General features: G+C 53.1%; 1 protein-coding gene across 9 annotated transcripts in view; it reads left to right on the top strand.

Moving 5' to 3' along the window:
- Window positions 1-26,887, top strand: part of MPRIP (myosin phosphatase Rho interacting protein) — a 127,950-nt gene that overhangs the window by 29,134 nt on the left and 71,929 nt on the right. For all 9 annotated transcript variants that reach the window (XM_057535296.1, XM_057535301.1, XM_057535302.1 and 6 more), the window contains exons 2-3: window positions 4,450-4,527; window positions 6,458-6,523. In XM_057535296.1, the coding sequence (XP_057391279.1) occupies window positions 4,450-4,527; window positions 6,458-6,523 (144 nt within the window). The remainder of the gene's footprint in view (window positions 1-4,449; window positions 4,528-6,457; window positions 6,524-26,887) is intronic.

Raw genomic sequence — 26,887 nt, forward strand, 5'->3', positions numbered from 1 at the left:
CGTACGTCAGGTTATTGGGGGGCTCCCAGGAAGAGGGTGCCTTCGGGCCTGTCGGAGGCCCCGCCCCGCCCCAGAAGAGATGAGGCAAGAGAGGGAGGAATGCTGCCCTCCAAAACCTCTGTCTGCTTGTGAGCCTGTCCCATGGGGACAGAGGCTGTGGTGGGTGTTTCTGGACTCACTGGCATGGCTGGGTCTGCTCTTGCCATTTTTAGACAGTCTGAGAAATAGTGGGAGCAGCAGCACCTCTGGGGCGCCCTTCCATGCCTGTGGGGTTACCTGAGAGAGCGGGGTGTCCTGGTGTGTGGCTCTCCAGGCCTGTGGACGGGGTTCCAGGCGCTGATGAGTTGAAGGAGGGCGGCAGCCGAGCCGCTCTGCACTGGTGGACGGGCTCCTGCCTCTGTCTTCACTTTAGCTGTGCCCGTGCCAGCGAGTCCTCTCCGCCCCAGGCCGCCCTCCTTCTCACAGGCTGTTTGTTCCCCGTTTGTTTGCTTGCTTGGATGGCAGTGCAGGGTGGCAGGTACCTTCCTGTCCCCTGACGACCCTAGCGTTGCGCACGGGACATCTGGAGGTTCTCGTTGTCACCCAGCTGTGGACGCCAAGTCTGCCCTGTTAGCCCTTTGCCCCACTCCCGGCCCCAGCAGACCTGAGCTGCTGCCTTGTGCTTCCCTCTGGACGCTGTCTAGCTTGTTCTAGCTCGCTTCCTACAAACCAGGGGACCACCTCATTGTCCTTGGAAACTTTTGTCCCTGTCTCTTTGACTGAAGTTTCCCCAGTCTGGCTGGGCGGCGGGGGGGTGGGGGTGGGCGCAGAGCACAGAGTCACTTGAAAACTTACGTAGTGAATCCCTGCCCCCCGCCCCAACCCTCCCCCTCCCCCCGCCCCCCTTCCCTAGACTTGGCTTTCTTAGCTTAGACTTGACTTTTCTTGGCTTTGGGAGAAGGACTCATTAGTTTACATTTCCTGTGGACTGTGAACCCATGAAGGTAGGAGCAGTTTCTTATTTATCTCTGCTTCCCCACTGCCTTACATAGGCCTTTGTAAGTGTTTTTTTTTAAACAGCTTTATTGAGATAATTCTTCACATACCATATACAATTGACCTATTTAAAGTGTACAATTTGATGGTTTTAGTATACTCCCAGAGATGTGCAACTATCATCACAATCAATTTTAGAATGCTTTCATCATCCCCAAAAGAAACCCTGTAGCTGTCACTCCCCACAATCCTTCCATCCCCTCTGCCCTGGGCACCCCCCGTCTGCCTTCTGTCACTATGGATTTGCCTTGGTAAATGCTCTTGTGGAACGTTACCCACTTCCCAGGCTGCTAGAGCACTTGTTTCTTGCCCTGTGCCCTCTACTGGCCCAGCCTTCCCACCTTTTAGGACGACCTGCCCACCTGAGATGGGTCCCCTTTGGGGTGATCCGTATATGGAAGTCATGGCCAAGTGAGGTGGATGCTGGCAGGCTCCCCGAGTAGATGTTGGTTGAGTGAATAACGGTGCTGATTTCGGGCCAGGTTCTGAGGGACTTGTGCCAGTCGCAGGTCTCCCACTGCCCCTTTTGAGGAAAGGACAGGTAGGTGTAGCTGATAACGTGAAGTCGCCCCAAAGCCCTGCAGCCAGAAACGAGGAGGGTGATGTGCGATCAAAGCCAGACAGAAACGGAGGAGACACGGCCTTGGGGTCTAGCCTCTTGATTTTACAGGTCAGGGAACTGCAGGCCCAGCGGCCATGTGGGGGAGTCACCTGGCCGGGGTACACACGGGGTCGTCCCCCAGCACTGACCTCTCCATCCTGTGTGCAGAGAGAGGCCAGGTGTGCTCACATGCCTGGGGAATGGCTGGGTGCCGCTGGTGTTTGCTGAGAAAACAGACCTCTGTTCTCTTTGCTTCTGCTTTCCCAGGCAGCATGTCATTCCACACACCCCATGGTCCTCCTGAGCCGTGTCCCTCTAACTCTTGGTCCCCTGCCAGCACCCACTCCCCGGTTGCTTTCTTCCTTTTTTTTTTTAATGTTTTTTCCTGCCTATAGACATTAATATATCTTTTAAAAAAAATAAATTTGTTTATTTATTTATTTATTTATGGCTGTGTTGGGTCTTCATTGCTGCGTGTGGGCTTTCTCTAGTCGCAGCGTGCGGGGGCTACTCTTTGCAGTGCGCAGGCTTCTCACTGCTGTGGCTTTTCTTTGTTGTGGAGCACGGGCTCTAGGCGTGTGGGCTTCAGTAGCTGTGGCATGTGGGCTCAGTAGTTGTGGCGCACGGGCTTAGCTGCTCCGCGGCATGTGGGATCTTCCCGGACCAGGGCTCGAACCCGTGTCCCCTGTGCTGGCAGGCGGATTCTTAACCGCTGCGCCACCAGGGAAGTCCCCCCATGTTTCATCAATGCCAGTCTCGCTTCTTTCCTTCAGCCCACTCCATACCCCTTGCCCGAAGCCCTTCTTTCTGTTCACAGGGAAAAGCCAGTGCTTCCCCTGGGGGCCTGAGGACCCTGCAGAAGCCAAGAAAAGAGGCTCACCCCCCCCCCCCCACCGCCATGCTCTGTGACCTCTGGCAAGTGACCTTCCCTCTGTGAGTCACAGACTACACAGCTTTTCAAAATGAGGTGGTGTGACAGGGCCTCCCAATTTGGAAATGTTGAATAAAAAGCATGCTAAGAGGACCCCTAGGGCTTACCCGGAAATAGTGTGTGTGTGTAAATAGCAGGCAGAGGGTTTGGGCTTTAATTTGTGTTGCTGCCCTCCAAAGGACAGTGGACACACTGGTCTGGTTGTGCCTTTCCCAGCCCTTTCTCAGGAGCTGGGTATGGCTAAAAAAAGGGAGGTGGAGTCTGAGTGTCTGTCTTTATCTTTTAGCTCCTGTTGAACTCCTACTGCCAGTGTCGGGGGGGGGGGCGGGGGGACGCTTTGGATATAAAAAATATAAAAATAGCCAGCATTTCTTAAGTACTTTTAGGCCACACGCTGTGTTCAGGTTTTTTTTTTTTTTTTCTCATGCAATTTTTGAGATAATTCATATACCATAAAATTCACTCTTTTAAAAAATATATTTCTTTATTTCTTTACTTACTTGCTTATTTTGGCTGCTCCGGGTCTTAGTTGCAGCACGTGGACTCCTAGTTGTGGCATGCATGCGAGATCTAGTTCCCTGACCAGGGATGGAACCTGGCCCCCCTGCATTGGGAGTGCGGAGTCTTACCCACTGGACCACCAGGGAAGTCCCAAAATTCACTCGTTTAAAGCATACGATTTAGTAATTTTTAGCATACTCACAAGTTCATGCAACTGACTCCACTGTCTAATTCCAGAACATTTTCATCACCCCCAAAGAAACCCCATACCTGTTAGCAGCCACTCCCCATTTCCTGCTCCCTCCATACCCTGGCTACCACTCATCTGCTTTCTGCTTCTATGGATTTCCTTATTTTGGACCTTTCATATAACTGGAATCATGCAGTTTGTGGTCTTTTGTGTCTGTCTTCTTTCACTTAAAGCATAACGTCTTTAAGTGAAAGGTTCAACAATGTTGTAGCGTGTCAGTACTTCATGCCTTTTTATTTCTGAATGACATTACATTGTTTGGATGGACCACATTTTCTTTTTCCATTCATCTGCTATGGACATTGGGGTTGTTTCTACCTTCCGGCTATTGTGTATAGTGCTGCTGTGAACGGCACATGTCCAAGTTTTTGCTTGAGCACCTGCTTCCAGTTTTCTCGGGGTTGTATATACCTAGGAGTGGAATTCTGGGTCATAGGGATATCTAAGTTTAACCTTTTGAGGAACTGCCAGACTCTTTTCCCCAGTGGCCGTACTGTTTTGCATTCCTGTGCTGGGCTGTGTTTTACTTGGATTGTCTCTTCAGTCCTCACATAAGATTCATGAGGTGTAGATATAATTATCATCACTCTCACCTTTCAAACGGGAAGATAGAAACTCGAAGGGTTTTCAGCCCAAGGTCATACAACCAGCGAGTTGATGATTCTTTGGCCAGTGCTAATGATGATCGCTAAAGCAGTGTCTCTGCTCCCAGGCCCTGTTCTGTACCATCAGGATGAGGGGCTTTGACTGTGCTGGTCACATGATATCCCTAGTGCCTGCACATATTGGCACTCGCATGGTTATGAAGAAAATGCCATTTTCCCCTGATCCTGGTGGCTTGATCAGAAACTTGAGGGGAGGTATCTGTTTCTTAGGAGTTCCTGTATTCTCTGGTGTTTCAGACTCCTGCTGGGTTTGCATTCTCCTCCCCACACCAGATGCTGCAGACCTGCCAGGAGGCTCTCCAACATCTCTCTTGGCAGCTTGGCCTGGGGCTGGGGAATGGGATGCACGGAGTGTGTGGAGCAGAGGTGGATTCTTTTTCCAGCGAGCGCTTGTCAGCTTGTCATTCACTTGACCGTTGAAACTGTCCAAGGCCACTGATGACCTGCTCTCCTTTTTCTCCTCCAGGCAAAACCCATTTATGGTGGCTGGCTGCTCCTGGCTCCAGATGGGACTGACTTTGATAACCCAGTGCACCGGTCTCGGGTAAGGGCATCAGAGTGAATTCTTGGGGTGGAGAATTCACCAAGAGAGGGGCCCACCTAAGGCAGACTGACCGAGTGGAGGACGGAGGTGGGGGGTTGAATGGTGGATCCTGGGATGGCGGATCAGCAGGGAACCCCTACCTATTTGGTGAACTTTGCAGGTCCCAGTAGTTATGCCTGGCCCTCCATTCAAAAGCGATGCACTCGCATGGTGCTACCTGTTTTGTGGGTCAGCTTGACTCTAGAAACAGTTAAATGGAGAAGACCGAAGGGCAGTTCAGCACACATTTGCATTATGCTAATTAGGCTCCGAGTTCTTTCAGGGCCAAAGTTCTGCTTCCTGTAGCCCCCTCTTTCCCCTTCCTTCCTCCCCAGCTGGGAGCTCAGCAGATGAGCAGGAGTTGGCCTTAAGGGCCAACTTTGCTTGCGTCCCATCTCTCCTGGGCACCCAGCCCCAGGTGGGTCCTGCTGGACACAGGCTACTGCTCGGCCAGGTCTGAGCTGGAGCAGCGAGATGGTCAGACCAGCATCGTCCCGGGTCAGTGGCTTGTTCCTCTGTCAGGGAGCCCCTTTGGATTTGACTCCAATTAAAACATGCTTTGTTTTTCCACACACTTTCCTCCAGGTACTGCCGCCTGCCCCCTTCCCATCCCCTGCTCCCTTCCCATCCCCTGCTCCCCTGAGGGCCTCTGCCCTGCCTCTGGGTCTCTGCTGCCCCCAGCCTGAATGTTACACTCTGGGGTGGGGCCTTGGTACCCCACAGAACTTGCTTTGTATCTGGGGTCTTTGGGCTTCCTTCCAGAATGGGTTTTAATTTTAAAAACAACAAATAGGAGCCTTGGAAATATTTCTCGGGAAGAGTCCAGGTGGCCCAGCCTCTACAGGTCCTCTTTGCAAGGCCATGTGAGTGCCCTGTTCCTGCCACCCAGGCGTGAGGACAGCCAGGGCGACTGTGTTCCAGTGGCCGCAGTAACCAGGGAGCAGCCCTCTTTCCTCTTTTGTATTTAGGTCATACAGAATTGCCATTTCCAGCTTCTGATGGGAAAATCATTATTATAAATGATATAATTCTGGCCCAAAGCAAAGAGACATGATATTTTAGTTAGTTCTTGTGGCCTTATTGCCAGTAAAAGTATGAATTTTGTTGGGCTTTTGGAAATGTTGAAAATAGGTCATGGATCTTCATGATTATTTTTGGGATTTGGGGACCAGCAGTCTCACGTTCTAGACATTTTCCCCCCCACAAAAAGGAAGGGCCTTTCTATTCCACTGTCAGTGCCATTGGACCTCCATCAGCCCCTGGTAGCCTGGCCTTTGGGTGAAGGGCAGCGAGGGGGCAGGGGCACCCTTTGCCAGTCACTCCCTCCCTGGACGTCAGAGTTGTTCCCACTGGCCTCCCTCCTCAGTTTTGATTTTTGTTACTTCTTTCCTCCTCTGTGAATACTGGCGCCCGGCTGGCTTTTTCCCTTTTTCAACCTCCCTGTGGGTCATTGGAACAACGCTTTTATACCATTTTTCCAGATTTTTTCAGAAGTGGGGAATCAGTGCTTGGCATTCTCAGGTTATCCCATATCATGTCAGGTAATTCATCAAATTAATATTGACACTTTATTAGTAATAAGCTCTGTGCTGGGTACATAAAGAATACAAAAAGGTGACCCAGACGTTGCCTCTGCTCCTTTTTCTGAGGAGCTTGCAGAGTAAAATAGATCAGGCATCTTTTAAAATCTCAGTGATTGGGAACACACTGGGTGGTTTGGGCCTCTCCACTGGCCCAGTCCTGGCTGACGAGGCCCTGTTCTTCTACCCCTGGGCCCCAGAAATGGAAGCTGTGCAGCCAGCGTGCCTCAGAGGCAGGCTTGTCAGGCGCAGGGGCTCGGCAAGTGGAGACGGGCCAGAACCCTCCCGACACCCTCTGTGTTCCGTTGCAGAAATGGCAGCGCCGGTTCTTCATCCTCTACGAGCACGGCCTCTTGCGCTACGCCCTGGATGAGATGGTGAGTGTCCTCCTCCGCCCTGCCCCTCTCCGGCCCCGGCCTTCGCCAGGCCCCTTCGTCGCGGTGGCGTCGGCCTTGTCGTGGCGGCTGTGTGCTCTTGCTTCGGCTTCTGCTCAGGAGGCTGGAGGTGTTGAAGCCCGTGTGGCAGCTGGTTGCAGCGGCCCTCACAGCCCCAACCTTTGCCTCGAGGCACCTTCAGTGGCCACGGGTGAGAGTCACGGTGAGGGAGGAAGTCACTTCTGTTCAGGGTGGTAGGAGCGCCTGGTTAGAGAGAAGCGGAGGAGGTTGCGGGCCCGCGGGAGCAGGTGCGGCCGCCCTGGGTGGGCGGGTGCCGGCTGAGCCCCGCGGATCCGTGCGTAGTGCAGGGCTCCTCTCAGGTCCATTGCTGGAATTGGTGTTGCTCATTGTATTTGATGTTCAGAGGTCTCCTGGCCACAGGGTTAGTGTTCTGGTCACTAAGCCAGGGTGCACGGGCTCCGTCCTGCCCTGTCACCCACCTGGTTTGTTTCCTGGGCTGGATGAGTATTTACCAACCAGGTAGAATATTCTGGCTTTTCTTTTTCCACCCATTTTGTCTCCTGACTTTTTTCTAAAGGAGATCCGTCTCTCCTAGCTAATCTAAAGTATGACTGAATTCCAAGCTTTATAAAGGATTGAAGGTGGAAGCTTTGAGTGCCTTTTCCTGTTCCATTGGCGTGTGTGTGTGCGTGCGTGCCTTTGTGTGGCCAGCATTGTTAAACTGGGACTGTCCAAGAACATCTGTTCACACCGTGTAAGACAGGTTGACCCCACCCCTTTCAGAGTTCATTTCCTTGCTTCAGGGGTGAGAGCAGGGTTCTGGAAGTGTGAGCAGAGCACCTTGTAGTCTGTTGGGACACTTGGAGGTTCGGTGGTTATCACAGCTGATACGTGACCAGGCCATCGGTGTTTCCGTTTCCATGTGGGGTCTTAATCTTTGTGATGTGATGCGTTTTCCATTTTGTTTGTGGGACAAGTTAATGGGTATGATATCTAGGAATGGAATTAATAGGTATGATACCTAGTTCTGTGTTGACTATTCCCTCATTGGTTCCTTCAAAAAAAGAATTTTCTTCTTTTTCATTCTTTCTGTTGAGCATATTTGTACAACGCGGATGGTCCACAGAGGGTTTTTGCCATGGAAACATCTGTGGTCCAGAGTAGTTTGAGGCGACTGGGTTGGTACCACCGGTGGTGGTAGAATTTGCTAGAGTCAGGAGCAGGGGGGCAGATTCACCTGGACACTCATTTCCTTTGGTGACTCAGCACTGCCCTCTGTGTTCTCCTGACTTGGCCGTCATGCCGGCAGGCGCCCTGAGGCGGGAGCTGGGCTCCGACCCGCCTGGAGGTTTACTTTGTCCTCCCTGTGCCTGTCTGACTGCTGTTAAGTCCCGCAAAGACTAACCATGGAGAACGGGCCTTGGAGGTCACTGGATGACATCCAGGCTGGGCCGGGCCATGAACCAGCCCGAAAAACAGAATTCCCTGGACTCGGCTTGGAGACTGATTCTTCTGGTCAGGAAATCTTTCTGTAGGTCCAGCTGGGGTCCGGTATAGTCCATGGTTCTCTTCAGCTGCACGAGCATGAGGGCGGCTGCTGGGCACCAACACACAGCACACGCTAGTCCGAGAGCTGCTCCTGCATGGCTGGGACCGTGAACTGTGGGCGACACCCGGCCGTGCCTTCCAGTCTCCCCACGACCTGCCCGTCCTGTGCTGCTCGGGCAGAGGTGGGACGTGCCAGCCATGGAGAAGAAGGAAGCCAGGGAAAACCGGGGCTGCGGAGAGGGTGTTCGGGGTGCCCAGAGTGGAGGGGTGGGCCCAGGTCACGCTGGCAGATCCCCGTGGGGATGAAGAGACTGACCGGTGCTGCTCTGTGGCCCGGACTGCAGTGCAGGAGCACGGCCCTCCCGGGGTGAAGGGGCATCATCTCTGTGCGTGACGGGAAACAGTAGCAGTTGTGTTGAAATACCTTTAGAGCGACGTGTTTTTCCCTGTTGCGTTAGGAAGGCCCTGTGTGGGCAGCTCTGAGGAAGCCTCCGGGCCGTTTGTGCCAGGAGGCTGCTGAGGGGGCGGTCAGGTGCCGGCCGCCCAGTGGTCGGCGTTGGCGGCCGTTGCCGTGGGCGCTTGCGGGCGGGCTCCTTCTTGTGGGGCTGGAGCGGCCTCTCCCACCCCGTGGTCTGCGTCAGGCCTTGTTCTTCGTGGCCGCTCCCCAACCCAGAGGCCAGTTTTCCTGAAGCCTAGACTCCCTCCTCCACCTGGAGCAGAACACTGTGCGTGCAGACTTGTGTGCGAACGAAGTTCCAGCCGTGCCAGAATTTTCCTCTTTGAGTACCTAGAAGTGGAGCCGTGGTCCTCAGCTGGGCACCTTGTGCCTCCCAGGGCTGCCCGGCAATGTCTGGAGTCATCTTTGAGTCTCACAGATGCACGAGGGTGCAGAGGTGCTGTTGGCACCTAGTGGGTGGAGGCCAGGGTGCTGCGAAACAGAGTGTGATGCCCAGGATGGCCCCACAGCAGAAGGTGATCCGGCCCCAAGTCCACAGTGCTGGGCTGAGAGACCCTGTGTGACCTGGTCCGTGGCTTACTGTTTTTTTTTGTTTTTTTTTTTAAATTAAAATGTTCGACTTGCTATCATCCCTGTTCTTAAAAGGTTCAGAAGGCCCTACCCCTCAGATTTCCTGGGAGTGAGGGAGGTGATGGGCAGGGTTAGCCTGCTGGCTGGGACGGTGCATGCTGGGCCTGGAGTAGGAATGGGCCCGTTCCTGGTGGGGAGGGGTTTCTGTGGGGTGTTCTTGCACATCCAGCGACCACAGGGCCAGCAGAACTGCTCGTGTGGCTCTCTGCCGGGGAGTGGGTAGGCACCGCTTCCTGTGGCAGCTCAGGGCAGTTCAGACCTCTGTGCCTGTAGAATAGGCCCATCTCGGTGTTGGTCTCCAAGAGCAGCAGCTCTGAGCAGCCCGTAGCCACTGCTGATCATGCCACTGCTGCCAAGTTCAGCTTCAGCTCTCCCCCTTCCCCCGCCCACCCCATCCCTTCCCAGTGAATCTATTGCATGTAATAAATTAGCGTTTTATGGCTGGGACCTTAACACTTAGTCACAATCTGTTTCAAATTGTTATTTGGACTTTTATACAGTATTACTATTTGTTTTCATTTGCTTAAATGTTATCTTACCTACTGGATGGTACCTTTTTCCTTCAGTGCTGGGCCCCCTATAGTTTTTGGTACCTTCCTGTTGTCTGACCTGGGGTTTGGATAGCACAGACCTCGTAAATATTTGTTGAGTTGAAATAATCAACTTTGTAAATGCGTTGCTGCAGGATTTCTGTTTCAGCGTGGGGAGGAGGTGGGACCTGCGCGCTCCTGGGAGAGCGATTAGGTGCGTTTTGCATCCAAGCTCTTAGCGGTTCCTCAGCAGAAAGGAGAATGCGCTCCAGAGCATAGGGTGGGGACCCAGAGGGGCATGGTGGTGGCCAGGAAGCCCGGAGGAGGAGGGCTGCAGTCCCTGGGTCAGCGCCTGCCTGGAGGGCTGCTTCGAGAGGCCCTCCTGGTGGGCTCTTCTGCTGGATCTGGGGCCTCAGGCTAGTCTGGCTCCAGGGGTGACTGTTGCCTTTCTCTTCCGGGCGGCTCTGAGATGGGACTAACCTTCGGGAGTCACTTTTCCTTTTTTGGGAAATTTCTTTCTCGATACACCCACATACCCTGTAACTGTTGGGTGTGGAGGAGAGGCAAATTGCCCAAAAAAGGAAAAAAAAATTCCCAAACGCAAGCCGAGGTGAGGTGGGCTCAGGGCAGCCTCACAGACAAGTGGGAGCCTGAGCAGTTTGGCTGCGCCTCTGTTTCTTCAGGAGTGGACAGAGGGAAGAATCTAGAAACCCAGGCTGCTGCCTCTCTCTCTCCTCTGCTTTTGTTTCTCCCCCTGTGCTCTGCCTGTTCGTGTACCAAATTCTGCCACTTTCCTTGAGCTTTTGGGGACTGATGTAAAGCTAAGGTGCTGGGGTCACTAGGAAGCTTTCCTAAAGAAGCTCCCCATCCAGAGGGGGATCCAGGGCCCCGAGTTTCAGGTGGAGCCGCTGGGCTGTGAGGCTCTGGGGCTCCGGCGGGGACCGTGCCCGATGAGCTCTGGCAGCCTTGTCTCTTGATTTCGTCTTCTCTTCCTTTTTCCTCCTGGAAGCCAGGCAAAAACATGTTCTGTTGTTGTTGCTGTTTGCTTTTAAACTGTGGTAAAGTATGTGCAACAAAATTTACCATTTTAGCCATTTTTAAGATTATATAGTTCAGTGGCATTAAGCACGTTCACGTTGTTGTGCAGCCATCACCACCATCCCTCTCTAGAGCCCCTTCCATCTTCTAGGCTGAAACTCTGTCCCCATTAAACCCTCACTCCCCACCCCTCCCCCAGCCCCCACCACACACCCTTCTGCTTCCTGCTTCTACGGGTTTGAGGACTATAGGGACCTCCTGCAAGTGGGGTCATATGGTATTTGTCCTTCTGTGTCTGGCTTATTTCACTTAGCATAATGTCCTCAAGATTCATTCATGTCAGAGCATATGTCAGAATCTCTTTACTTTATTTTATTTTAAAAAAATTATCTGGGCTTCCCTGGTGGCGCAGTGGTTGAGAATCTGCCTGCTAATGCAGGGGACGCGGGTTCGAGCCCTGGTCTGGGAAGATCCCACATGCCGCGGAGCAGCTGGGCCCGTGAGCCACAATTGCTGAGCCTGCGCGTCTGGAGCCTGTGCCCCGCGACGGGAGGGGCCGCGATAGAGAAAGGCCCGCGCACCGCGATGAAGAGCGGTCCCCGCACCGCGATGAAGAGTGGCCCCCGCTTGCCGCAACTGGAGAAAGCCCTCGCACGAACCGAAGACCCAACACAGCCAAAAAAATAAATAAATAAATAAATAAATAAATAAGGAAAAAAAAAAAATTATCTATCTATCTATTTATTTAATTTGGCTGTGCTGGGTCTTAGCTGCGGCATGTAGGATCTAGTTCCCTGACCAGGGATTGAACCCGGGCCCCCTGCATTGGGAGCGCGAAGTCTTAACCACTGGACCACCAGGGAAGTCCCAGAATCTCCTTATTTAAAAAAAAAACAAAATTCTGGAAGGTCTAATGCTGTTGAACTCTTTCTGCTCTGAAACAAACTGACCCTGGGTCTCTCCTTTGTGGGAACCGTGCAGAGGTTGTACCCATGCTTCCCCGGCAGGTGTGTGGGGTGTCTTCCCCCCTCCTCTGCCCTGAGATTCCTAGAAAGTCTGGACAGACCAGAGCTTTGCGCCTTCACAGGGGCCATGCTGCAAGGGCTTCAGTGTGCTTCACATCCCTACACATAGTAGGGAGAACACTTTTAGCCCTTGGGTAGTGCCTTGTTCGAGGGCAGCTGTGGGTTTGTCAGCCCCCTAGGAGGAGACGCTCCAGCCTGAGAAGTCGCTCTTGGGGTCTGTGCTTTCATGTGAAGTGGTGGGCTTGGTCTGAACGCTCTTCAGAGGATGCTGAGTGCTAACAGGTTAGGGTTCTGGCTCCTTTACATTTTTCTTCCTGTAGGACCAAGTCCTGGAGGTTGCTTTGATCCCAGGACCTTTGCCCACTTCATTCTCCATGCATTTGGGCCCCAGGGGAGCATGGGGAGGGACTCACCTTGGCCCTGCTGCCAGTGGGGACTGTCTTTGAGGTTCTCTCGCTCCTCTGCAGCTGAGTCCCCATCGCATCTCCTGCTTAGAACCTCCTGAGGGCAAGGCCCAGGTAGCCACAGTTTAAATAACCACTCCCTGCGATTTTAAGAAGCATAGACATTGGAGAACCCCTGCTTTAAGCGCTGGCTCTCCTCCCCCTTGCTTGGAGCTTTCCTAGGCAGGCCGACACATCTGAGTCATTGGTAACCACGGTGGCTGTTGTGTCCGTAGCAAAGGGCCGTGGGGGAGGACACACGGCCAAAAGAAGGTTCCTCTCACGGTGACGCTCACAGCCTGTTGGGACCCACGTGGACACGTGAGAGTTAAATACCAAGTGGACCGCAGTGCGCACGCTCTTCAGGGCAGTGGATGGACTGGGGAGTCAGAGGAGTCTTCTGGGAGGAGAGAGGGGGCATTGGCCACCATCCTGCTGGTCACAGGGTTGGGGAGGGGCCGCACGCTCAGCCCGGTGCTCTGTGTTTGCTCTTCAGGCACGACCTCTAACGTGATGGTCACAGCAGTATTGGTTGACAGATACTGTTACTCTGTTTCACGGAAGAAACTGAGGCCCCGAGAGATGGTGGCATCACTCAACTTACGAGTGACAGAACTGGGATTTGTGAACTGGTGAGACGCCTCCTGGGAGAATGACGGGGTCCTTCCCCCGCTGTGTCTAGTGATGGGCGGCTCTGCGTGCGGTGTGGGAGGTGGCGCTGGCCGAGGGCCAGGCTGGCTCTTGGCCTCCTGCCCACCCCTCGGGTCTGTCTGTAGCCACAGACTGGCAGCTCTAGGAGGTTCTCATGTGCCTTCCAGCTCGCTGAACTAAACTAACTTCAGGCCTGCAGTCCGGGTGTGTGGACGTACATTCAGAGATGTGTAGAAATCAGAACAGTACTCAGCCCCGTGCCTGTCCGAGCTGCGGAGAAGCTTCCCCACGTCTGATGTTTTACGGATTAGTCTCATGTCTTTAGATTTATTTTTAAACCCGTCATGTGTTTGGCCTGGCTTCGGCCTTCGTACTTTTCCACGCAGTTTCAGCCTCCAGGGCACAGAGGCAGGCCTGCTGTGTCAGGGCGCCGGGAACCTGAAGGGTGTAGGGAGAGAGCTTTGGTTTGGGGTCCAGTAACTAAGGGTTTTGCTCTGGTTCCGCTCTTTCTGACTGAGCGTCCTTGAGCAGGGCCTCCTGCCTGCCTGATTTCCCTCCACAGAAGCCTCGTGGTGGTGTTGGGCCCACCGTGAGCCTGGGCGTCCTTCCTTCCTTCCCCTCCTCTGCTCAGCTGCTCCTCTGCAGTCCTGTGCTTGCCGTGGTAAAACTGGTAGTTTTGAAAAATAGCTTTGAACTGGGAAGTTTTCTCATCCTTACGCTAGCCTGTGAGCAAGATGCGGGCTGTTACAGAGTGGAAGCCATTCCCGGGCCCTGCAGATGCACCACGTTCCACTGGGCCCTCCCGGTGCTGTCACAGACAGGTTGGGAGACCTCTGTCTTTCAGTGGAATTCTGCACAGAAACTTAATACAAGTTTTAAAACTGATACAGTCTGGCGCTACCTTAGTTGAAATTGTGGGATAATCCCACCCCTCCTTCACCCCCGCCCCCACCCCACCCCCCAGCTGCAGAGAAGAATATGTCCTGACTGGACAGACCTGCTTCTGAGGTAGAATCATCTGGGTGTCTGAAGGCCCAGTCCACTAGCCTGCACGAGCAAGGCACCTCTTCTGTGTCGACCATTTAATTAACTTAGTTTTCCAAAATAATGAACTTTAAAAAAAACATTTGCAGAAGTGGTAAGTGCTTTGCCAGTGTTGCCTGATGTGTGAACAACACCCATCTTTCAAGGTAAACTCTGAGGCTTCTGCAGGGGCTATTGTTCATGAGGAAAAGTGGAGAGTGGCTCTCCGCTCACAGTGGCTCAGCCTGGGAGAGCTCAGGAGTCATGCACCCGCCGGGCTGTCTAGAAGGTGATTCCAGGGTGTTGAGGTGTTTTACCCCCTGCATGCTTTAATTTTCTAGACTTGGGGGCTGTAGATGAATTCCTTACCCTATCTTTACTTAATCATGACAAACTACACATCATTTTCACCTCTTTGGGAGGGATGTTGTAGCATTTAATTCCTTAATGACTCTTATGTATGTTGCGGATAAAATAGAGTCTGTGAATGTGTATTATGTATGCAAGGGCTTCCTTGGCTGGAGGTGTATGTAGTCTCTTGGGGCGGATGTGGATGACAGCATGAGGGGTGGGTGCAGAGAGGACCCTGAGCTCTGCCTCTGGGCTTCCTGCAGGCCGCTTTGCCCTAGAGCATCTTTGGGTCAACTTCAAGTTACTTGGAAATGTTACAGTGAGTGAGCAAGGAAGGGCAAGATGAACCCAGTTGGGACTGGGAACTCCTCCCAACTGACAGCAGAGCCTTGTTGTCAAAAGGTCAGGGGTCAGCGGTGAAACTCACAAGTGTCACATGCCTTCTTTCCCCAAGTTTGACTCACTGGGACGCAGGAGACTTCACCCGTTAGAATGAGGCATCCCTGTGTACAGATGTTGTTCCCTGGAAACTGGTGGCCGAACTTTTAAGTCCTTCCCTGCGCTCCCCTCCTTTTAACTGAGTTGAGGAGGAGCTTGGAGACATAGGCTTGTTAAGATGTCTGAGCCTGGTGTCTATTGGAAGGTGCAGCATTCTGCCTCTGGTAGCTTTTTTTTTTTTTTTTTTTTTTTTTTAAGATTTCTTTAGTGATTGATTGATTGATTGATTGCTATGTTGGGTCTTCGTTTCTGTGCTAGGGCTTTCTCCAGTTGTGGCAAGTGGGGGCCACTCTTCATCGCGGTGCACGGGCCTCTCACTATTGTGGCCTCTCTTGTTGCGGAGCACAGGCTCCAGACGCGCAGGCTCAGTAGTTGTGGCTCACGGGACTAGTTGCTCCACGGCATGTGGGATCTTCCCAGACCAGGGCTCGAACCCGTGTTTCCTACATTAGCAGGCAGATTCTCAACCACTGCGCCACCAGGGAAGCCCCGCCTCTGGTAGCTTTTTGTTGTCGTTTACCACTCTGCATGCTGGCTTGGGTGACGTTTCTCAGTATGGAACAGCTGGGGGATGGGGCCACCAGCAGTTAATGATGGGGCTGTTTGGGATGAAGAACAGAGGTTTCTAGAGATGACCTGGTCCAGATGTCCATTTGTGGCTGGGGAAACCCAGTGCAGGAGGGGCTCAATCAGTAGGTGTGGGGCAAGCCGTCAGGTTCTTGGTTGCCTAGTCCCAAAGGGAAGGGCTAACTGTTAACATGGGGGGCCTGAGTCTGGGGCAGGGCAGATGTTCTGTGCTTTCAGTGTTAGGATCTGTCACCTGGTGGCCTGAGCCTCATAGAGGAAAGAAGTTAGAGAAGAACACATGGGAATGAGTGGCTACAGAGGGTCAGGTAGAAGGGAGCAAATACATACCTGCCAGGTGGGCTAGGAAGGCTCTACAGGTAACCTGAATCATTCACAAGAACCAAGAGAAGACACAGGCACCACTCCCAGGTGGGTCCAGGTCAGACCGATCTCCTTCCTCTGTCCCTTGTCCCCAGGACGCATATTTCCACGTGGGTCTCCCTGTACAGGGCAGTGAGCACCTCGAGGCAGAGCCTGCTATTTGCCTGCATAGATGGGACCTTAAATAATACACGCGGGTGTGGGAGAAGCTCGGCACCTGTTGGCTGACCAAGTGGGGAATCGGTCTGCTGTCCTCCTTGACTCTGGCGCTTGAGTCTCTGTCATAAACGTTTAAGAAGGCCGCCCCCCCGGGAATCCTCCTCCTTTGACTTTCAGACCAGAGTGAGAGGACTTGGTGACCGGGTTGCCCCATGAGTGCCTTTCTGTGTTACTGGGACCGTCCTGTGTACTTTCCTTCCTTCCCAGTTACCTGAGTGCTGAGTCAAGGACAGCAGAATAGGGATCAGCTACCTGCCTGTGTCTGGTGCCCGTGAGCCTAGTGAGAACCCACGGTCTTCCCTCTGCTTCTCCCAGGGTGCCCGCAGCTGCTGAGGGGCACACACGACTCGTGCACAGAGGAGGCTGCAGGAGCTTCTCCGTCCTCTCGTCCACTTGTTCCCCTGTCCAGCCCACTGCACGCACACAGCTCCTTCAGTGATGGGAGGAGGTGATGGGGGTGGTCGGAGCAGCAGTTCTCTTGAGCTGGGGGAGGGAGTTCTGTGGCCCTCACTCTGTGCTGGCATAGCAGCTGAGGCCGGGCAGTGGTGGGTGTCCTTGTTGGAGGTCTTCAGAGCTGTGGGGGGACTTCTCTGGCAGCTGCGACTGTGGCCTGGAGGGTGAGCGTCTGTGGTAATGGGCTGGGCAGCTCTGGCTCTCATGCAGAGACGGGAGTGACTTTGGGTTTTAGGAAAGTGAGCAGCTGGGAATAATTGGTTAGGAAGCTAATTAAGTGGCAGCAAGGAGAGAACTGTCAAAAAATGGGTCATTTTATGCGAGTCAGCAACAGAAAACATTTGGGGTCCAAGAAACAAAGCCAAGTGAGTGGTACTGGTGTGTCCACGTGTGTGCCCACAGTGCCCACACGCGCCTCTGCAGGGCTGGACGGCATGAAGCCAGGCTGCAGAGGCCTCCAGGGCATAGCCCCTGCACCCCGACTTTGCGGGCTCCTCACTCTGCCCCCACTCAGGACCCTGTCATGCACCCAGCCCTCCCCACGTGACCATCTCCTTCCTTTGGACTTTCCTGGGAAATGGGCAACACACACAGTCTGATAAGCCAGTCCACTTAAGGCATTAATTGTGAGTAGGCAGCTTAATATGTTAGTGTCTTAATCTCTCCTGCCCTCCTTCCCTCCACAACACTCTTTCGGAAGAATCTTTTCTGGGACAGGGAAGGGAAGGGGATGTTCTTTTTGGCGGAAAAGCCCTCTGAACCCAGGGCATGATTCCACTGGTAGAATCTCACAGATGGCAGGCGGGGTTTCTTAAGGAAGGTACCTCACTTGGTACCATGTGATGACTTATTCTGAAGGGCTGATCCAGCCCACGTGCACGTGCACGTTGATGAACTGATCATTCACGGATGTCTCTCGAGTGTCAGAAGTGAGCTCAAGGTGGCTTCATTCTGGGCAGAGAATTCTGATGATGATACACAATGTGTAAGTGTATTAGTCTCCCGTGGCTGCCGTGACCACTGCCGCTGACCTACCGTCTTAAGACAGCACTGACTTGCTCCCACAGTCCTGGAGGTCAGGCGTGCAGCTCGGCATCCCTGCGGCTCCAGGCGACAGTGGTGTCTCGCCCTTTTCAGATTCCAGGGACCGCCTGCGCCCCTCGGCTCGTGGCCCCGTCCTTGCCTCTCTGCTTGCATCGTCACCTCTCCTCGCCTGTGTCGGTTCTCCCCCGCTTCTCTCCTGAAAGGACACTTGTGATGACATGTAAAGCCCACCCGCATAAGGCGGGGTCATCCCTGCATCTCAGGATCTTTAATCACACCTGCAGAGTCCCTTCTGCCACCTGAGGTCATACTCACAGGTTCTGGGGACTGGGGTGTGGGTATCTCTGGGGCCATTATTCAGCGGCCACAAAGGGTGTGATTGGAGGGAGCTCATGCAGAGTGCTCTGGACACAGAGCAGGGCAAGCTGGCTCTGCCTGGAAGCTTTCACAGCGGAGAGGAGCTGGGCCAGGTCTTAGGGCTGGAGGGCTTTGCCTGGGATGGGGCCAGGAGACAGTGGGCATGGCTGGCTCTTCACTTCGTCTTCCTCCCTCCTCCTGTCCTCAACTCCGGTTCTGGGCAGGGTTAGGTGGTGCTTATGGATGCCCCTGGCGGGCTTGAGACGGGCACCGGAGATGGGAACAGAGAAAGGCAGTACATGGAAGACGGGAAGGAGAACGATGGGCCCACCCACGGTTGTCCCCAACGGCACAGATCCGCTGTGTTTCCAGAGTGAGCCGGGCACAGGTGCAGCGTGGGGAAGGACCGGCCCTGTACCCATTAGGGGACGGAGAGGTGATGTTGCCCAGGTTATGGGGTCAGCTCCTCCTCACAGCCCTCCCAGCCGAAGGTTCCGCAGACAGCACGGCTGGCATCCCTCCCATCAAGCTGGCCCGCAGGGCGAGGTGAGGGAAGCGGGAATCCCACGTCGTCCTGTTGGCGAGGCTGGTTCTGTGTGACTTCTAACGAGGGTGGAATTGCTGACCCAGCCAGTGGGACCGTGGGGTGTGGGAATGGGGCAGCGCAGGTGGAGGGGAAAGAAACTCCCCAAACCGCGGAGGGAGGCGCTGAAGGACTTTGTACCGCGGCAGTTGTGGCCCACCTCCAGCCGCCCGGGAGCACGCTCGTCCTCGAGCAGCGGAGAAGGGTCCTTGCGGCCTCATCGCAAGGCCGGGATTCCAGCCAGCTTCTGCTGCACCTGCTCTCTGACCCTCCTCAGGTCACCTTCCTTTTGGGCTTCTGTCTGTACCTCTGCCTGGTGGATGCGCTGGGCTGTTCTTCCCAGTCCACTGTCAGTGATTCACTTTTCCCTCTGAACCCACTGGTGGGGCTTGTACCTGTCTCCCCGCTGACCAGTGAGGGTCTGGGGGCCCGACAGTGCTTTGCGGTGCCCAGGCCCCAGCTGAAAGGCCGTGTGCACGGATGCTTGTCAGTGGCATCAGACTGTGTGTCTAAGGGCGTGGTGGCTGTCACCGGGGCAGAAGCCCGAGGCTCACTTCCTCCAGGTAGCCATGGACATTTTTTGGAACCAGCTAGCCTCTGATAAATGCAGAGCTAAAAAAAAAAAACCACGCCCAATCACTGTGCTAGCTGCTGCTCTCACTGGGTTCCCATTTAATCCTGAAAATGGTTCTGTGGGGAGAGCCCAAGGTGAACCTTGCCCAAGGCAGAGCTGGGCTTCTGGCCTTGAGCCGTGGGTGGGAGGCCTGGCGGGCGGAGCTGCTCTGGCTCCTGTGCTGTGAGCGGATCCCCCTCCCAGCACCCGGTGCCGGAGCTCTGCCTGGTTAACGTGGTGTGATGGGTGCTGACGCCTGCTGAGCGCACAGGGCTGTGACGGGCAGAAAAGGGCCAGGCAGCCTCTTTTCCTCCGTCCCTCCCGTAAGGCAGCCAGTGTCTGAAGAATCCCCTGCTGGGTGGAGGCCAGACTTGTGCCTGGTGTGGAGGACACGCCTGGCCCTACCTTCCAGCGCTTTCTCAGGAGGAGACCTACCAGCACCGCCACATATTCGGGTGCCGGTGGTTGAGGGGCCAGGCAGTGGTGGATGTGGGTCCTCGAAGGCGTCCTCTCCTTCAGCCCTCACCTTTGACAGATGAGGAAAGGGAGGTACGGGGGGAGGAGGGGTCTCCGCTGTCACCCTCCAGCAGGTTCAGAGGCACGGCTGCGCCTCCACGCGGGGCTCTCACTGCCTGGAGTCAGGGTTGTGTGTGAACAGGAGCCGTGAGCTCCCCATTCCCGCACCAGCAGACCCTCGCGTCTGTAATTGGCGCTCAGTCAGTCCTCCCTGCCCATCCGCTGGAGGAAGGTGGGGAGCAGGCCCGAGACAGGCTGGGGTACCGACCCCAGCTTGAGGTAGGAGGTGCGGCGTGAGTGTCGAGAGGACGCTTCAGGCTTCTGATCTTTTGGGGGCTTCCTTCCGAGACAGAGAAGAGCACACGATTCCTGCTCTGTGAGAAGAGGTTAGGAAAACAGCCTGACCCCACATTGTTGGTGGGAATTCTTGAATGTTCCCTGATGCTCCTTCCTTTCTCTTCATGGGCTTCCCTTGGCCACTGGACCAGGTCATCGTGCCCAGCTTCTTATCTGCCCTTCTATTGCTGAAATAAACACAAGCCCTGCCTTTCCAAACCAGGAAAAGCAGGGTGAAAGTGTCCTCTTAGGGTGCCAAGCCATTTTATCTTCTTTGTCTAAGTAGGCCCACGTAGGGGACATTGACAGACATTGGGATGTCTTCTTAGATGGGACCCCTTGTCCTGCTGGTGTGGGCCAGGCGAGGGCGGCCACCACTGCCCGGAGGGCAGGGCAGGGCCAGTTCTCTGCAGACGGAGTGGGTGTGGAAGCACTCCTGTTCTGTTTGTTCACTTATCCACTCACTAACGATTTGCCAGGTCACGGGCCTTGGTTCCTAAAGGATGCTTGAGAGGATGGAGAGGGGAGAGTCGCCGTATGGAGCGTCAGCCTGTTGGTTTAACAGTGTGAACATCCGCTAGCTTGGTAGCACTTTCATCCATACTGGCTTCTCCCACGGATTGTTAGCCTCTTCCCATCAGGGAGAAAAGCATTTGCCGAATTTTAGAACACACCTGGTTATTTAGTTTAAACTTTACATTAAACCCCCAAATCCAGTGTTCAAAACCGTCCCAACCTTAGAAATGATCTTTCCGTAATTACTTTGGGAAACACATGAACTCTCCTCCAGTGAAGGCCGTGTTTGAGGTTTTTGACTTAGGGAAAACAGTCCTTTATTTCTAACAGCCTTGCCCAGGGAGGAAATAATATACGCACACACCCTAAAGAGAAGTTGCATCCAGAGCTAACTGACTTGTCTGAAGACCCTGGAGGTCAGCCTCCTGGACCTGTGGGGGCGATGGCGAGCAGTCTTTTGAAAGGCGTGTGTCCGTTTCCGGCCAGTAGCTCAGTATTTACCCTGGGATCTCTGTGCTCCCTGACGTACGTGAAGCCTGAAAATGGGCCAGATGGGAATTTTAAACCATCGTGGGGGCTTTAATTTTTTTTTTTTAATAATATACATACATAGATTAAAAAGCCAAGTCTGTAGCCACAAGGCTTGTTATACAGAAGCGTGCACCAGCCTGCGCCACTCCTTCCTCCTGTGCCTGTTCCCGCAGGAGGCCGCTGCCAGTTCTTGTAGCTGGAGGGTTTCAGTACCTACCTCTGTGTTTGTAAATAACACATGTATCCTGTCATTTCTTGAGTTTCGGAAGGCGCTGTCTGTGGATTTCACTCCCCACACGTAGGGTTCGGTTCTTGCGCCTGCTGGCTTTGCCACCCTCACCTCCCCACACGTCCGTGTGTGCGGGCACGGGCCTGCCTCACACCCTCTCTCGTCCTCCCCCATCCTGCTAACACAGGCGCAGGGCAGTAAACAGTAGGGTTAAGTCAGTAGTGTTTACGTTATTATGACACTGTAAGAAATGTGCATGTCCAAGCCATGTAGTACCCCATGACTATGTTTCCTTTCACGTTTGATTTCTCTTGCAGTTGATAATTGCCCTCCCCCCTTCGTTTGTTTGATTTATATTTAACTAAGCTTGATTGAACTTTAAACTTTCTGACAGAACTACAAAACTCCTCTTAGTGTGGGCAAGTCCCTAGGACAGTGGCTCTTCTTTTTCCATGGTCGGATCCTTCATGGAGCCTTGTCTCCTCTTGTTGCCGTTTGGCTCTTCTCCAGGCCCGCTGCTTAGCTCTTGACTTGGGAGTTCCCTTCCTCCTCCTCCTGAGTTTCTTAGATGGATCTCTTCTTTTTTGGTTTGCTTCTCCATTTGATAAAGCCTCTTGAGAAGGGCACAGGGAAGAAAAGTTTTGAGACCTTGCATGTCTAAAAATGCCTTTCCTACCCACACTCTCGATTTGGTAGCTGGACTGGTTATAGGATGTCAGGCTGGAAATAATTTTCCCTTGGAATTTTGAAGGCTTTGTTCTTTGTTTTTAATTTCTGCCATTGCTATTGAGAAGTTCATGTACAAAGGATCTGATTCCTGATCCTTTGTAAATGAATGGAATTTTCTCTCTGAAAACTTTTAGGAGCTTCTCGTTATCCCTTGAGTTCTAAAATTTCATGAAGGTATGCTTCGGTGTGGATCTGTTTTCTTTCATTGAGTCAGAAGCCTGTGTACCTTTCAATGAGGAAAGTTCTGTCCTTCTGGTCCAGAAAGTTTTCTTGTATTTTTTTTTTTCCTCTGGTAATTTCTTTTGCCTTGTTTTCCCTGGTCTTTACTCTCGGAGCTCCTGTTATTTGGCTGTTGGTCCTTTTGGACAGGCTCTGATTTTATTGTCTTTTTGCATGGCTTTGTCGTGTCGGAGATTTCATTAACCTTGCCGTAAACCCTTCTATTTCTGATCCCAGCTATCCTGTTTTCTTATTTTTATTCTGGTTCTTAGGTCAGCTATCGTATTTTTAGTTTCTTAGGGCTCATTTTTTGTTCTCTGTGTGTCCCTTTTTATAGCATCTTATTCATGTTTCATGGATGCAATACTTTCTCTTATAATTTCAGTTATTTTGAAATTCTGTTCTGTCTGTGGTCTGACTTGCTTTCTTCTTAGGTCCCTTTCTGCCTGTTTTGGTCTTGGGCTTCCTCATCCAAGTTGTGACCCTTGGCTGTACGTTTGTATTTAAGAACGAGACTGTGTGTGTGCGGGGTATACGTGGGTGACTGGTTGGCCTCGTCTTAGAAGGACAGTCAGGCAGGGAACTGGCAAGTCCCCAGATCCAAATCCTCTGCTCTCCAGTCTGGGAGACCTGTGGGCAGCAGAAGAACGTGGTGTTAGGGAGACCTCAACTTTCAGGATGCAGACTTTCATGGAATCTTCAAACCCCCCCACCCCCCAGCCCGTGGTGCCTGCTGCCCAACGCCCAGAGCCTTTTCAGAGAGTACCTTCCGGGCGCTGCTGGCGAGAGCTGGGCCAGGGTCTGACTGCTCCTTGAACAGGGGCTGACCAGGCCTCCTGCTCTCGGCCTTGCCTCCTCAGTCAGAGGTGCCTGGGGCCTCTAGGCCCTGAGCTTGCTGCTGTTCTGGGACAGCGTCAGCCTCCTCCTCCTGGTTTCCCTCCAGAAGCTTCCTCTGCTTCACCTGGCCACTCTCCGTGTATGCACACCCACTTCCGAGGTTTCAAAATTTATTTAATATCCCACATCTGCTGCTATCACCTCTCCAGTTTTTTGTCTTCGAGAGTTTATACCTTTTAAAGATTCCCTGTGGTCATTTTTATTAGGGTTTTATCAGCAACTCAAACATGTCACTGTGTGATTTTGGCAGTGTTTGACTGGAGACCCCCCTCACGCATTTCAGGAATCGGTTTGCACAGAGGGCATGTGCGTGGGCACCCTCTCCTGCCTGCCCTACTCCTCTGTTTCTAGGCTGCTGTTCCCTTCTGTTCTCTCCTTGATTTGTCCTGTGTGGGTCAGTTCTTGCCCTGGGTCAACATAGCTCTTCATGTGTGCCTAGTGGGGTGTGTGTGGCGTGCTTGAGAATGAATGTATACCTGCCTGCTACGGGTGTATGTGTGTTCGCCTCCTGAATTGTGTTCAATCTATAATTTGCTTCAGCACCTTTTATGAGGAAGAGGTACTTTCATAGATAGTTGAAATTCTTGATTCTCTGGTTGGAAACCCAGGGGTTAATGATGACTGCTGTTCCAGAAAAGTTAGAGGGAGATAGTCTGTCTAATCTCCCTCTGGTGAATAAGGCCCTTGACTGACTGGGCCCAGTCACCTACTTGTACCAACAATAAGACCCTTGTTGTCATGGGCTGGGCAGGTTCTGTAACTGATACTCTGGCTGCCTTGAGAAAGACCGTCAGGGGATCTGGGGCTTGGGCCTGTCCTTATTCCAGGGCCGCATACACTATCGTGTTTTCCTTCTCCCCACATCGCATGTTTTCCTGATGACTCTTCCTGGAATCTTAGGAAACCAGGAGAGAGGTTGAATTCATTCATTCACTCATTGCTTGCTTGTTGTACGCCATGGATGGGCTGGGAGTTGGAAGAATAAAGATGAGAAAGGGTCCTGCCCTCCAGGATCTCAGAGTCCGTAGTCAGGAAGGAGTGGTTAGCCAGCACGGGGGCATAGTGCTGAGAGAGACAGACGCACACACCCTGCACGGCCCCAGGAGTGCTCCTGCCAAGCTCTGGGTCTCTCCGGGAAAGAACAAATTAGGAGTAATCTGGAGGTGGAGGTGCAGGATTGGTCAAAGCACAGAGATGGTGGTAGAAGATGGGGCTAAAGAAATAGTGATTTTTGCTCCCCAATGCCAGAAATAAAATATGTTCATGATGAAAATTTTGGGAAACACACAAAAAGCATGCAAAAAACAAAGTTGCCCTATACCAAGAGATAAAAATCTGTCAATTTCATGGTTTATGTGTCCTCTTATGATGTGTAGTTGTATACTTATATGAGGCCTAAAAGTAAGATTGTTATATTTAATAAAACTCTTCTAACAGTTCCTTATGTCACCCTTTGAAGTGCAGTCTTTAATGGCTATGTACTATGCCATCAGGTAGCCGTGTTTACTCAGTTCCATACTGTGGGCCTTCAAGTTGCTCTTAAGTGCTTTCTTTTTCTTTCTTTCTTCTTTTTTTTCTTAATATAATGCTTCAGCAGACGTTCCCAGAAGCAGAATTGCTGGGTCCCGGGTGTGAATGTTTTTGAGGTAGTCGATAGTTAGTTATTGCTGGATTGCACTCCGGAAACGCCGCACCGCATCAGTGGGAGGAGGGCGTCCAAGGTCGCCCACTTTGTTCTCCATTTTCCTCTCTCCACGTCCTGTACCCAGATTTGTGTGGCTATTCCGGAGGCTGTAGAGAGATGCTTGCTGAGTGAGGCACCCCACAGACGGTTCAGACCATATTTGTGGTCTCAACTGAGATAGCCTGACTCATCGGAAGCCTGGAGATAATTGAAAAGCCTTATTTTAGCTTCCATTTCATTTCTCCACAGTCAAACCAGAACCAGCAGCAAAGGAAGTTGGGGTGATTGGCATCTCACCCTGGCCCCTCGCACCTCCCCGCACCTCTGCGAGCTGGGGGCTGAGAGCAGGCAGCCGAGGGGTGGCCCTGCGGGGGGCCGGGTGCCAGCACTCTGTGCCGCCCCTCGCTGCTGTGTAGTCGTGACATTTGCTCAACTTGTGTAAGTGCAGAAACAGCCTGGATGGTAGCAGCAAAGTGGCCCTCAGAGACCTCGGCTCCCCGCTTGTTTCTCCTTCCCTTGGAGTCTGATGCTCCCTCCCTGCCACGCTCTGCCTCCTGGGCCCTCACTCTCATTCACCCACTGGCCTTTCAGAGTTGGGATGGAAACAGAAACGTTTCCGGCCCCAGAAGGTCCCTGCTTGCTTAATTCCCATGTCTCTAAAAATATCTGTGAACTTCTTCCTGCCCAGTCTCCTCCCTACAGAATCCGCCTCTCTCCCTGCACCCCACCACTCAGGGGAAGAAACAAGATCTCCGTTTCATTGCTCTTTCCAGGCTCAGAATGGAATAAATAAGAAACGCTGAGTTTCCACAGTTAAAAGGGGAAAACTGCCTTTGTTCGGCCTGGAGGGCTGCCAGCGCGCCTGGGTCTGGGTCCGCACTCTTAGGTTCCTGCCTCTCCTGCACTGGGAAGGGCACCAGGGAGGAAGAAGGAGGGGGCAGGAGTCCTCCCTTCCCTCTGTGCGTGGGGTGGCGGAGGGGGGCCAGCCCTCCTGCAGCCGGCAGGCCTCCTGAAGTGAGTTGCTGTGGGAATGAAGCCGGGCTCCCGGGCCTCTGGCCGCCTGATCAGTGCGGACCGAAAAGGAGTCTGTGGGAAGCCTCCACTCTCGGAGGCTGCTGGAGGCTCCTGGAGCTTTCTCAGGCATTCCTGGGTTGGGACGGAGCCTCGGTCCCCTCCCCCGCCCCATCCCCAAACCTTGGATGCCTGCCTAATTGAGGCTTCATTTATTTCCACATTTCCCCAGCGCTGTATAAAGAGACAAGCAAGTGGGTGACGCCTCCCAATACTCCTAAGAGCACGAGGGGTGGTTGGTGGCTGGGGGGAGAGCAATACTCCAGGGTGGGCTTCCTTCATCCCTGAGGGGCTGTGGAGCGGGGAGGGGCAGGGAGGGGGAGCCTGGGCAAAGGGGCTGCCAAGCTAGGCGGCGGTGGGAAGAATTTCTTTTTTTCTCCCCACTCAGAAACCCAAAAATAGCCATGTCAAAGACACAAGCCTTGTGAGCTTGGAGCCAGCTGAAAGTCATTTGCTTCTCAGCCCCTCCCTCTTCCTCTCCTCTTCCTCGCAGGCCCCTTCTTTCCAAGCTCCTGCCCAGTCACAGCAGGACTGAGCCACCCAGTACTGTGTCCTTGCTGGTGCCCGCAGGGAAGTCTAAATGTACTGCTGTGCAGCCGTGTCCTAGTGTAAAAAGTCGCCCCTGCATTTACTGTCCTTCTAACTTTGAATTTGCCTATTAAGATTTCTTACAGTGAAGCTAATCTGTAGCTAAAATGTAGACACTAAAAAATATGTAAAGACTGGATTGGATCTTGAAACCAAGGGGAGTGGTCACATGCAAGAGAGCAAATGCCATGAAAACCGTTTGCTATTACAAATGTTTTTCCCAGTTATAAATTTATTTATTTATTTTTAACTGCATTGGGTCTTCGTTGCTGCGCGCAGGCTTTCTCTGGTTGCGGCGAGCGGGGGCTACTCTTCGTTGCGGTGCGCGGGCTTCTCATCGCGGTGGCTTCTCTTGTTGCGGAGCACGGGCTCTAGGCCCGCGGGCTTCAGTAGTTGTGGCTCTTGGGCTTAGTTGCTCCACGGCATGTGGGATCTTCCTGGACCAGGGCTTGAACCCGTGTCCCCTGTATTGGCAGGTAGATTGTTAACCACTGCACCACCAGGGAAGTCCCTTTTTCCCAATTATAAAAGTAACATACTCATTGTACAAATCTTGTGAAAACAGGAAAGCACAAAGATGAAAATACACTGACCATTCAGAAAAATTCTCTGATGTGAA

This window comes from Balaenoptera acutorostrata, chromosome 20, assembly GCF_949987535.1.
Source record: "Balaenoptera acutorostrata chromosome 20, mBalAcu1.1, whole genome shotgun sequence".
NCBI lineage: Eukaryota > Metazoa > Chordata > Mammalia > Artiodactyla > Balaenopteridae > Balaenoptera > Balaenoptera acutorostrata.